At 41.2% G+C, this 13,399-nt stretch overlaps 1 protein-coding gene across 1 annotated transcript; it reads right to left on the reverse strand.

Moving 5' to 3' along the window:
- Positions 1-9,271: 9,271 nt before the first annotated feature.
- On the reverse strand, positions 9,272-13,041 carry LOC113755287 (glucan endo-1,3-beta-glucosidase 8-like). Its single transcript, XM_027299326.1, has 2 exons — positions 12,698-13,041; positions 9,272-11,983 (listed from the first exon to the last, which is right to left on the reverse strand). Exons 1-2 carry the CDS (start codon positions 13,039-13,041, stop codon positions 10,816-10,818), a joined length of 1,512 nt encoding a protein of 503 aa, XP_027155127.1. The 3' UTR covers positions 9,272-10,815.
- Between the last annotated feature and the right edge of the window lie 358 nt (positions 13,042-13,399).

The following is a 13,399-nucleotide window of genomic DNA, read 5'->3' on the forward strand; positions in this document are numbered from 1 at the left end:
CACAGGTGGTATCAGAGCCTAGGTTTGAATTAGCCTGGGTGTTATAGGACTGCTTGATTTGCGGATTTGTTGTTATGGCCTTTAAGCTTATATTTATGGTTCATTGTTCTTGTGGTGTAGGATGGCCGGACAGGGTGACTCTAGTGCTAGTCCTTCGGGCGTGAGACCCCGCAGAGCACTCCCCGTGATCCCATATCAGATACGGCCGGGAGGGGCCGTTATCCGCTGGAGCCCGTCTAACCGTCTTCGACGGTGTGCGTGTAAACCGAAGTATTCCTATCCGAACGCTCTTGTGTTTGCTCTGGACAAGGAGCGTAAGGTGTTGGCTAGGGAGAATGCTCGACTTGAGGTCGAGGCGATCCAGGATAGGGCGACCAGCGAGAAGTAAGCTGCACGTATTAAGGAGCTAGAATACGACGTGATTGAGGTCGAGGGTAGAGTTGACGATCTCTGCGCTCAACTGAGGGAGGCTCGAGAGCGCGAGATTAAGCGAGCTCGCCAAGTCAGGGGTCGCGCTGAGTCGATCCTTAATCTGTGTGACGACGGCCTTGAGGAGTATAGTGATGAGGCTTCGTGTGCGAGGGCCGAGGCTGGGGAGGAGTCTACCCCGTCGCCTGGGTCCCAGACTCCGGCAACTGACTAGGCCTTGACTTCTAGGCTTCTTTTGGGATAGTTTGGTGGTTTTTGTATGTACATAGGGATAGGAATAGAGCCTTAGCTAATCATTTTGGTTGTTTGGATTAGCTACGTGTAAATTTCTTTTGTTAAGGCCATTCCTCGGGGGAATCGTCTGTGTTTTTCTGACTTGCCTGTACATGACTTGACTGATTGTATATATGTGTGTGGCTTGATCTTGCTTGGTTGTATATATATGTTTGTGATCATGTTTGCAATGTATAAGTATGTGTTATTGTGCAAGTGTTGCGTATTACTTACATGCCTTGTCATTACTTTGGCTTAGTACTCTTGCTTAGACCAAGACCAAGTAAAACTTATGGAAGGTACTCGGAGTGGTCGGGGACGTGGGCGCGGAACTAGACAACCCACACCGGTTAGGGGTACGGGGAAAACCTCGACTGGACCCGATCCTGAACCACAAGCCGATCCCAATGTGCAAATAGCTGCTGCTATGCAGCAAATGACAAACCTGCTAGCACAAGTAGTGCAGCAACAAGCCCAGAACCCAAACCCTAACCCTGGAAACCCCGGAAACCCTGGCCATCATGTCGAGAGCGAAGATAGAGCTCTCGAACGCTTTCAAAAGTTTGCCCCGCCGAAGTTTGTTGGGGGACCCGACCCGGACGTTGCCGAGAGATGGCTTGAAAAGATGGTTGACATATTTGCAGCCTTACACTACCCTGATGAACGGCAGGTGACGTTTGCCGTGTTTCAGCTTGAGGGGGCGGCCCGTTCCTGGTGGAACGTGATCCGACAGAAATGGGAAAGGGAGCAAACGCCCAGGACTTGGGTGAACTTTATTCGAGAGTTTAATGCGAAGTTCTTCCCTCCTCTAGTCCAAGAGAGGAAGGAGGACGAGTTTATTAGGCTCCGCCAAGGGACTCAGACGGTGGCGGAATATGAGAGTCAATTCACCCGCTTGTCCAAGTTTGCGCCTGAGTTAATCATGACTGAACAACGACGGATTAGGCGCTTTATTCAGGGTTTGAATGTTGAGATCCAAAAAGACCTCGCGGTGGCTCAAATCACTGCGTTTAGCGAGGTTGTGAAAAAAGCCCAACGAGTTGAAAGTGCACGGTTGCAGGTTCGGAACTTCCAGGCGAAGAAGCGTGGCTTTCCTGGGAGTAGTTCTGGACAGGGTTAGAAGAGCGCTCCTGCTAAATTTGGACGAGGAACGGGAGGTGGTCGACAATCTGGTTCTGGTAGAGGGACTCCATTCAGGGGTGGCCAAGCTGGGCGAGGACCAAGGGGAAATGCTCAGAGTGGCTCGGCTTCAGCACCTCGCGGTCCCTGCGGGCATTGCGGGAAGTCAAACCACACCGAAGACAACTGCTGGAGGAAACAGGGTAAATGTCTGCGATGTGGAAGCGCGGACCACCAATTGGCTACTTGCCCGGTCCTGAAACAAGATGGAAAGGGAAGCCAACCATCGCCGAGGACCAATACTGGACCAGCGAAGGGAGATGGGTCCAAACCGAAAGTGCCAGCTAGGGTGTACTCCTTAGAGCCCCATCAGGTCCCAGAGTCTTCGGAGGTCATAGAAGGTACGATCCCTATTTTCCACCGCTTTGCCAAAGTTTTAATTGATCCTGGTGCCACTCATTCGTTTGTTAACCCTGATTTCATGTGTGGCATCGATATAAAACCTGCTAGTTTACCATATGACCTAGAAGTTAGTACACCCACGGGGAATCAACGTTTGGTGACTAGTATGGTTTATAAGGATTGTGAGGTCTGGGTAGGTGAAAAGAGATTTTTAGGAGACCTGATAAGCTTGTCCATTAAGGGGTATGACGTGATTTTGGGTATGGACTGGCTAGCCAAATATAACGCTCAATTGGATTGTAAAACGAAGGTGGTAGAATTTCACATTCCTGGCGAGGCAACCTTAAGGTTGGATATAAGGGGTAGGTTAGCCTCATCTGCTTTAATTTCGGGCATTCGAGCTAGGAAACTGATAAGTAGAGGGGCGCAAGGATTTTTGGCCTTTTTGATTAACACCCCTACGGATAAGTTAAAAGTGGAAGACGTGGTCGTAGTGAGGGAATTTCCGGATGTATTCCCTGATGAGTTAGTAGCTTTACCTCCCGAACGGGAGATAGAATTCCAAATAGATCTGTTACCTGGAACCTCACCTATCTCAAAAACCCCTTACCGAATGGCGCCTGCGGAACTTAAGGAGCTTAAGTTGCAATTACAAGATCTTTTGGAGCGGGGATTCATTCATGAGAGTGGGTCTCCTTGGGGAGCTCCTGTCCTATTTGTGAAGAAAAAGGACGGAACCTTGAGGATGTGTATTGACTATCGGGGTCTGAACAATGTTACGATCAAGAATAAATATCCACTGCCCCACATCGACGAGTTGTTCGACCAGCTGCAAGGAGCAGTGGTCTTCTCAAAGTTGGACCTCCGACAAGGATATTATCAGTTGTTGATTAGAAAGGAGGATATACCGAAAACTGCTTTCAACTCGAGATATGGGCATTACGAGTTCGCCGTTATGCCCTTTGGACTGACTAATGCTCCTGCCGCCTTTATGGACCTAATGCATAGGGTTTTCAAACCCTATCTAGACCGATTTGTCGTTGTGTTCATTGATGACATTTTGGTCTACTCTAAGACACGCGAGGAGCATGAGGAGCATTTGAGAGTGGTGTTGCAGACGTTAAGGGAACATCAGTTGTACGCCAAGTTTAGTAAATGCGAGTTTTGGTTGGAGAAGGTAGCATTCCTAGGGCACGTAATCTCCCACGAAGGTATTTCGGTGGACCCGGCAAAGGTAGAGGCCGTGACAAATTGGAAGAGACCAGAAACTCCCACGGAAATTCGTAGCTTTCTAGGGCTAGCTGGGTACTACCGCCGTTTCATTAAAGATTTCTCCAAACTAGCAGGACCTTTAACTGACCTGACAAAGAAGCATGGTCGATTTCTTTGGAACGCCCGATGCGAAACAAGTTTTCAGGAATTAAAGAGAAGATTGACCACGGCTCCAGTACTGGTCTTGCCAAATGGAGTGGACGGGTTCGCGGTGTATGCAGATGCGTCGCGAGAAGGCCTTGGGTGCGTTTTGATGCAGAACCGTAATGTAATTTCTTTTGCCTCTAGGAAGTTGAAGCTTCACGAGCAGAATTACCCGACCCACGATCTGGAACTAGCCGCGGTTGTGTTTGCTCTGAAAAAGTGGAGGCATTACCTATACGGGGTGACCTTTGAAGTGTACTCGGATCATAAAAGTCTTAGGTACCTTTTCTCCCAGAAGGAACTGAACATGAGGCAACGACGTTGGATGGAATTTTTGGAAGACTACGACTGCACAATCAACTACCATCCGGGAAAAGGAAATGTGGTAGCCGATGCCTTGAGTCGTAAGGTACAAGTAGCAGGGCTGATGATTAAAGAGTGGGATTTATTAGAATCCATATGTGAGTGGAGACCCTGTCTTGGGAGCCATAAGGTGCTATTTAGCAATGTAAGGGTGACCTCCACTCTACTGGAACGTATTAAAGAGGCGCAAAACGAAGATTTGATGGTAAAGAAGTGGAGAGAGAAAGTGGAGAAGGGAGAAACCACGGACTTCAATTTGAGTCCTGAGGGTATTTTGAAATATCGAAACCGAATTGTGGTACCGAAGGTTGAATCGTTGAAAACGAAAATTCTGGAGGAAGCTCATCGGTCCAAGTATACAATCCATCCGGGCAGCAGCAAGATGTATCAAGACCTGAAAGGAACCTATTGGTGGGACAATATGAAGAGGGAAATCGCTCAGTACGTGCAAAAATGTCTCATTTGCCAGCAGGTGAAAGCAGAGCATCAAAAACCATCGGGTCTGTTACAACCCTTGGAGATACCCGAGTGGAAGTGGAAAAACATCACAATGGACTTCGTTTCCGGTTTACCGAGGACGCAAAGAGGACACGATGCCGTTTGGGTGATCGTTGATCGCTTAACCAAGTCGGCCCATTTCTTGCCGGTGAACATGAAGTATTCCATGGACAAGTTGGCCCGACTGTACATGGACGAGATAGTAAGGCTACATGGTGTTCCTGTGAGCATCGTCTCCGATCGGGATCCACGGTTTGTATCTCGATTTTGGCAGAAGTTTCAAGAAACCCTGGGAACTAAACTCAATTTGAGCACGACTTATCACCCTCAGACGGATGGACAGTCAGAGCGGACAATTCAAACACTCGAGGACATGCTACGAACTTGCATCTTGGATTTCGGAGGCAACTGGGGTCAACACATGACTTTAGTAGAGTTTGCGTACAACAATAGCTTCCATTCGTCGATTCAGATGGCTCCATACGAAGCTCTCTACGGACGCAAATGCCGCTCGCCGATTTACTGGGACGAAGTTGGTGAAAAGAAAGCACTGGACCCGGCAACTATTCCATGGATGGAAGAGGCTCAAGAGAAGGTCAAGTTGATACGGCAACGACTTCAAACAGCCCAAAGTCGACAAAAGAGCTACGCGGATAATCGAAGAAAGGACTTGGAGTTTGAAGTTGGAGACCACGTGTTTCTCAAGATCATACCCTTACGAAGTCTTACAGCGGGCAAAGGAAAGAAGCTTCAACCACGGTACGTCGGACCCTACAAGATCCTGCAGAGAGTAGGAGCGGTCGCGTATCGATTGGAACTGCCATCCAGTCTCTCTCGAATCCACGATGTGTTTCACGTCTCGATGTTAAAGAAGTATCATCCCGACCCATCCCATGTCTTACAACCGGAGGAGATTGAAGTAGAGAATCGCTTGTTTATGAAGAGAAACCTGTCCAAGTGCTTGACCGGAAAGTCAAGGAGCTCAAAACCAAGCGGATTCTGTTAGTAAAAGTGCTGTGGAGAAACCATGGGATAGAGGAAGCTACTTGGGAAGTGGAGGAAGAGATGCGAAAGAAGTATCCAAACCTGTTTGAGAGTTAAGGTAAGAAATTTCGAGGATGAAATTCTTTTAAGGGGGAGAGAGTGTGAGAACCCGTTATTTCCCTAATAATTTTTCTAGGATTTTTCCCCTTTAATTGCATGTTTTCTGCATTTTCTGGCTTAGAAAATTTTCTTGGTGGATTTTATGAGTAATTATAGTTTTTAGATGATTTTTCTAGCATTGGGTAGTTTTTGAAAAATTACGGATAGATTATGGACGTGGGCCCCACTAGTGCGAAAAGTTCGGAAAAATTTGGCCAATAAGGTTAAGTTTCGGATACTGTGTAAACTTTATCGGGTGTTAAGAGATAAGTAGAGGAGGTGAAGTGATTGATGTGAGAGGTGACCAAAGGATAGAAATGCATTTAAAGAGGTGCCAAGTGTCACAATATCATTGGGTGGACTTTATGGAACACTATTCATGTTTTTGACTTTTGACCCATTGGTTAAATATCTTAAAATTACCACCAAAAATCACCATTTCTTGCTCCTTGGTGGCCGGCCCTCTCTATCAAAGAAGAAAGAAAAACTCTTCCAAGTTTAGCTACCATTTAGTGCCAATCATCCAACTCAAGTGCTTAAACTAGTTTCTACTCCATAAAATTCCTCCATTTGGTGTTAGTGAGTGTTTTGGTGAAGTTTCTTTGAGAAGCTAAGGTGTTCTACAACTTCCTCTCTCTTGTTTACTTGGTAAGTGGTGCTTACACTTCCTCTTACACCTAATGATGTTTAATTTGTGCCTAATGGTGGCTATAGTGTTGAAAATTGTGGTTTATTTCTTGGTTTGGAATGAATTGGTGAAGTTTTCATTTTTTTGAGGAATTTTCTGGTTTAATGTGATCATGGTGTTGTGGTTATTTATGATGGTTGGTAATAAGGGGTTATGCCTCTAGTGGATGTATATGATAGGAAATTGCAATCAATTTTGAGTTTGGATTGAAATGTGAAAAGTTAGGGTTTCATAACCCCCTTTTCTGTCCGGTTTTGGATCATATGGTTATAGGCCGAATTGGCCTTTGGTTAAAACATGAAAGTTGTAGGTATTGATGTGTTTGAGATGCCTGTAAAATTTCAGGTCGTTTGGAGTACTGTAGAATGAGATATGTCGTTTTTACTGTTGCTGTTCTGGGTGATCAGAATGTGCGAACTGCGATTGTAATCGTCTGTTTTGACTGGAATTACTTTGGCTTTGGATGTTCGTGTCTTCTGATGAAATGTATCTTGATGTCTTAGCTATCATATGCCTTTGGAATCAATGCATTGGGACCTGTGTAGACTGAGTTGAACGAATTACAGCATTGTGTGATTTGGGAACCTGTAATTACGGTTCTGGTTTGGTATTCTGCCTTTTTGACCTAGTTGTGCTAGGATTTGGACTGAGTGGCCTTCTACATTGTTGTAACCCTGTCTTTTAGCTTCGAGATGGTGGGTCTTACACCCTCACCCGATAAGCGTAGCGCATTTTGTGCCATTACCGCATTAGGAGGCCAAAACTGTTTTTGTTGTTGGGACAAATGAGTTCCATTTCCTGATTTTCTGGTTTGCTTATATGCTTATATATGCATAGGAAACCCTTTTGGGGTTGTTATTGGCATGGCTTTGTGACTCGTTATCAAGTCTTATGGTAATTGTTTACATGTTCTAGGGCGTGACGTTAGTGCACGACGTACTTTGGACGGCGGTGCATGAAACCTCACTTACTTAATTGGTGAGTATACTACTCACTTGGATGCTTATAATGTGGCTTTTCTATATGTGAATGTGATGCCTTGTTTGGCTATTGGAAAATTAAGGAGGGGGTGGACCGCCCTCCATCTTTCCCGAAACGTACTGTTTCACTGTAACTTACTCTATTGGGCAGGAAGTCGGCTACCTTTGTGGTCAGGGGGGAATGGGGCTGTCCAGACAGAGAGACCCATTGTAGGCTAGAATACCCTTTATGCAATATCATACAGCAAAAGATCAAGGAAAAAAAGGTTTGGTTTTGATTGGCAATTTAACCCAAAAAAAAAAATAACATCGTTTCGTTTTTTTTTTATTTTGTTACCTCACTTTTTTTCTTGTTAGGGGAAGGAAGGTGGGGCTGTCCCAGACAGTATAGACCCATTAGGCTAGAATACCCTTATGCAATATCATACAGCAAAAGAAAGTGAAAAAAAGGTTTGGTGATCAATTTAACCCAAAAAAAAAAATAACAAACACTTTCATCCACACTTGCTATGTTTTCACGATAATTGTAAAACCAAAATCTCATCAACTTGTTCAAGCAAACTTAATCCCCAAATTTTATCAATTTTGGCATCACTAAAATCTCAAATTTTACTAAAATCGCAATCCAACTTAATCCCCAAATTCTATCAATTTCGGAATCATCAAAATCCCAAACTCTACCCAAATCACTTCCTCTACAAATTGACCATAACCATCACCACCAACTAAAATACCCTCAAAAAGCTTCCCGCCCCAAATTAATACTATATTTTGTCTATTGACTAATCTCACACCTCAAATTATAAATCCAAAACCTATCACCTATCACCTTCCTTGAACAGAAAAGGATCTGGCCAACCACTAGTGATGCCTATGCCAAAAGCAACCCCATACTCCAATGGCATTAAGAATAGATAAACTAATCTCTGTGACAAACCACCACCGATACTTGTAAATCAAACAAAAATGAAACCAAATGAAGATATAAGATTCTATTGTGTAACAGACATAATAGCATAACCCAAATTCGTTCCTTTTTTCTCTTCCAACCATAGCCCATTAATCTCATTTTTCCCCCCTCTATCACAACCGTCTTCATGATCTCCATCTAATTTGACCATGAAATTTTCATTTGTTCCCTCAATTTATAATTTTGGAAATTTTGATTCTTTAATGTATGCAAATTATAATACGAGAAGAAATAAACAAGATGAGCTGATAGTTAAGTACCACAGAAAGAGAAAAGTAAACAAGAAATAAATACTTCAGGTAGGTTTGCATAGTGGTGTAGTTGATGGGTGGAAGGGACTATAGGGTTATAAGCAGAAAGGAGAGAATCATAAGAGGTAGAAAAAAAGGAGGGAAAAAGAAAAGAAACTGTTGTTAATTAAAGTAGGGTTAAGGATAATGACGAGTTGTTGCAGGTTTTTATTTTTCTTCTACTTTTGGTTTGGTTTTTGTGTCCCGCATATGTGATAAATTATCTATTAAATAGAGAGTATTGTAGTCATTTTATTGAAATGAGGGAGGTCAGTGCAATTTTCTAAAATTGGAGGGAGCCAAGTGATATTGTCAGAAACCTCAAGGGAGGTTTCTGAAATTATCTCTTGGCAAAATTAGCACCTGACTTACCTGTTAATTGGTCTTCCTCTGGCTATTGGACAAACTATTAAAAGATCCCTTTTCATGTGATCTATGTAGAAATTTGAGAAAAAAAAAATTGAGCATCTTCTTCGTAGAGTGACTTGGACATTTTCTAACATGTAGAAAATGTCATAGCACAAAATTCATAAATTGTAAATGACTTGTGTACATGGACGAACTAGGCAATAGATTTTCCACCTTTAAAATTTTTTTTTCTAAAATGGTATTTTCAAGTTTATACTTTTGACCCATAAAAACATAAGAATATTTTATATTATATATTCATATTGAGACATGTTAAAGTTTGTCTCCCATTATTAAAAAAATTAGAGTTGGCAACGGCGTCTATGGGACAAAAAAAGGGCAAATTATACTTTATCCCCCTGTAGTTTAGTATTTTTCTATATAACTCCCCCATGGTTTCAAAAGTTATACATAACCCCCTTATGATTTAGATTAAAGTGTCAAAATGACCGAAATAGTCATTCGTAATGGAACTTTTAAAAATGTTGAAATTACCCTTATAAATACAAGACACACTAACCCCGTATGATTTTTATGTTTTACTATATAACCTCCTTATGATTTAATACTTTATCATATAACCCCCTTATGGTTTTCAAAATATACACATAACCTTCCTTGGTTAATAAATAATTTTTAACTTTACATAAGGGTATTTTTGACATTTTAGGTGATTTCGTTGCGAATGATCATTTCTGTCATTTTGACTTTTTAATCCAAAACATGAAGAGATTATGTATAGCTTGTGAAACTATAGGGCGATTATGTTAAAAACCACTAAATCACACGGGAGTAAAGTGTAATTTGACCAAAAAAAAAATTTGTTATTCCCGTCGAAGTAAGTTTTATATTTCCGTCCAAGTGTACAGCTTAGGTCATGTAGAAAATTTGCAGTGCAAAGTTTCTAAATAGAAGTTTTGATGTTAAGTGAAACATGATACGCATATATTCATGATATCTAGTATACTAAGATATTCCATAAAGAAACATGAGAAAGAAAACCCAAAAAAAAAAAAAAATTACCCATCTTCTTCATGGAGTGACTTGGTTAATTTCCGACATGTAAAAGTGAAATAATGCAAAGTTTTTTTTTTTATAAGATATAGCGCAAAGTTCATGAACGGTGACTTTGGTAGCATAGGAAATGTACATAATCTGTGGTGCAAATTTGAAAATCAAAGTTTTGAAGTTGAAGTGAAACATTAGAGGCATGAATTGACAATAGTCATTTACCATTAATTAATATATATTTAAGATAAAACCATGATTTGTTCAAAGAAAAAGAAGAAGGATTGATAAACTCAGAGTCTCGAAATGGTTTTAATCAAGGAATATGCTACCTGATCTAGAGGCCTCATCAAAATAATAATAATAATATAGATACATAAAGGTCAAGAAGACTTTGGTCTAATAATTAAGGTTAAAAATTTAAGATTTAGATATTTTGCATTTAAATTTCCTACCTCTCCTCGTTTTTTAAATCTCACCCCTCCCCTATTAAAAAAAATTATAAAAAAAAAGGATAGGTAAAGCCATAGGCTTAACTAACTAAACAACAAATAATTGAATAATCTTAAAACAAATTATCAAATGTTTTTCTGAGGAAGAATTAATCATTGAAAACGATCAATTTTCTACTCAGGAAAGTATTAATAAAAATTGGCCAACGGAATTCATAATCGTAGCTGTGCAAGCATTGTGACTAATGCCAGAATCATGGCCAAGGTTGAGCAACCTTAAACTTAATTATCAAATGTTTTTCTGAGGAAGCAGTAAACATCGACAATGATCAATTTTCTTCTCAAGAAAATATTAACAAAAATTGGCCTATAAAATTCATAATCGTAGCTGTGCAAGCATTGTGGCGAATGCCAGAATCGTGGCCAAGGTCCCTGGAAGAGAAGTGGAAGCGGCACTCTTTCCTTGTTCATGGGATGAAGAATGTGCAACATGCGCGGGACTAGTACTAGTACTTGGAGCAATCTGAATTGTAAAGTTGCAATTTGGCACGGATGGATCCTGTGTGGTCACTGTTGCAAGCCCCTTAAAATCACAGCTAGTGTTGGATTGATTCTGAATCTGGAAATATGAATTGAATACATATGAAGCCTTCTGTTTAGCATCCAAGAAATTGCAGGATGATCCATCCTGGATTGGGGTGCAGTCACCGCCATTGTTGCAAGCATAGTTCATGTTGTCTGCGAGGTTAGCATCAGTTGGTGCATCTCCCTTAAGTACACACCATTTCTTGGGGAGATACTGCACATCCTTTGCAGCAACTAGAGTCTTGTTTTCGCCTTTACCTGACAAATCAAGAGGGAATTTAGGTTGTCCATCGTACTTAAAGATTCCCCAACTACGCTCGAAATTCCCGGGAAGAGTGCTTTTTTTATCTTCATCGAAAAGTCCGAATAGGTATGTTTCCAGGTATCCAGGTCGAAGAGAGCTGCCTTTGTTGGAAGCAAGATGCTTGATGAGTCCTTGGAGAAACCTCTGGGCCAACGTCACATTTGCGTTTGTGTCCCCGTCAGTTGGCCATCCGATCTCTCCTACAATGATTGGCATGTCGGAATATCCTTCAACCTTCAGGGCTGAAACCAATGTGTCCATGTTGGCATCCAGGACATTGGTGTATTGGATTTTGCCATCAACAAGTGGTGTGGCTCCATCAAAGAAAGCATATTCCAGAGGGAAATTTTTGGCGAAATAGAGACTCAGGAAAGGGTAGATATTTACGATAAACGGTGCATTGTTGGCATTTAGAATCTTAAGAATTTCTCTTATTTTATCTGCAATATCTGGCCTGAATATGCCAGCTGAAGGGACTGGATTATAGAAAGGAGACATGTAGACATCACCATTGAAAGGAATACTTGCTTTGGTAGTCTTTCCAACTCCTGCTTCATTGAGAGCATCCTGAATGTTCTTGAGTGCTGGTGCAGTGACGCCTGTGAATTTGTCCCCGTAGGCCTGGAGGAAAGGTTCATTGCCAACAGCTACAATTCTGCATTAAGAAGATGGGGGGAAAAAAAGAACAAATCAACATTCCCTTGCACATCGTCTTTAATTTTCCTAAGTGTTTTAGGCTTAATCTTTTGGAGATTCATTAGATTTTGGAATGTTGCCCTACTGAAATCTTCAGTGAGAAAGGAAAGCTGTAAGGGTTGAATCCTACAAGGGTATGATAACAAAATTGACGATTTTTAGGCAATAGAGTATAAACCTGTAAGTCATTAATTGATTTACAAAATTTAGAAACTGCACAAAATATTTTTAAAAAAAAGTAAAAAAATACTTTAAAATAGGATACATAAAAGACTAGAGAAATATTTGTTCGTCAAAGATTAGGAAAGTGATCCTGTTTTAGAGTTTGAAGAACTTAAAATCTCTAAGCAACATGTTGCCAAATATATTGTCAAAATAAATGGTATATTTTGTGTCTACAAGTTCAGGAAAAAAAGAAATTTATTCTACAATTATTTGTTTTTTAAGAATCATCTTTAGAATTTGAAAAAATTCTAGAAAGTGCAAGACAAATTGAAGCAAAATAAAAAAATCTCACATAAATTGTCAAAATGAAAGAAAGAACTCTTAAACAGCTTGCAACTCAGAATTGATCTCACATAAATTGGGAGCCTAGAGAAAAAAATTAATTCCATTTAAGGCCTATTTTTCACGAGAAACAATCCATGTAAATTCCAAAGATGAGAAATCTTACGTGATATTAACACCATCCTTGGAGTTAACATTGTATGGGATGACATTTTTATGTACCCAATCCTTGGCTTTTGTAGGGTCACCCAAATCAGCAAGCTCAAGATTAGTAGCTGCAATCATAACTTCAAGGCCAGAGCCAGCCAAGGCCTTAAGGATGGTCGGATCCGCATCAAAAAGTTTCACTTTTTGAATCCCATTGTCCTTCAACAGTTGAATTACTGTTTCTGGAGCCAACTTGTGAGATGACACAGTCCCCCAATTCACCCCTAAACCTTCGACACATGCATTGTTAAAAATCCCAATAAATAACAACAATGCGCTAAAAGTTTGCCACCCCCTTGACATCTTTTTTTGACCTTTTTGGGGGTAAAAGGGCAAAGGGGGGGGGGGGGGTGTTGGGATGTTAGTGCTCCTGTTCTTGCAGGTTAGGAAGGCACTCCAAAAAGTTGATCACTACTAAATGTTTCACAAAACAAAAATGTTTTTCAGGTGCTTTTTATAAGGCAAATCTGAGCAGAATGAGGAGAAATTGGTTATATAATTTAGGGTTTTATGAGTTGGATGGACATCATGCAACTCTTTCCTCCTCAGTTTCCGGTAAGACAACTCTCTCTTGGGCGTATGGACCCTTGTTTTTGTGCATGGTCCTTTCATGCATATTTTCTTTGGTCTAAGAACCACGCCCGAAGACTATAAATATTCA

This window comes from Coffea eugenioides, unplaced genomic scaffold, assembly GCF_003713205.1.
Source record: "Coffea eugenioides isolate CCC68of unplaced genomic scaffold, Ceug_1.0 ScVebR1_1391;HRSCAF=2232, whole genome shotgun sequence".
In the NCBI taxonomy this organism is placed as follows: domain Eukaryota; kingdom Viridiplantae; phylum Streptophyta; class Magnoliopsida; order Gentianales; family Rubiaceae; genus Coffea; species Coffea eugenioides.

What these genes read in the sequence shown, in the direction of transcription:
- LOC113755287 (XM_027299326.1), bottom strand. Translation starts at nt 13,041, where the DNA reads ATGTCAAGGGGGTGGCAAACTTTTAGCGCATTGTTGTTATTTATTGGG. An exon ending in AAGGATGGTGTTAATATCAC is followed by an intron (nt 11,984 to 12,697) that starts GTAAGATTTCTC and finishes TTCTTAATGCAG; the next exon opens with AATTGTAGCTGTTGGCAATG.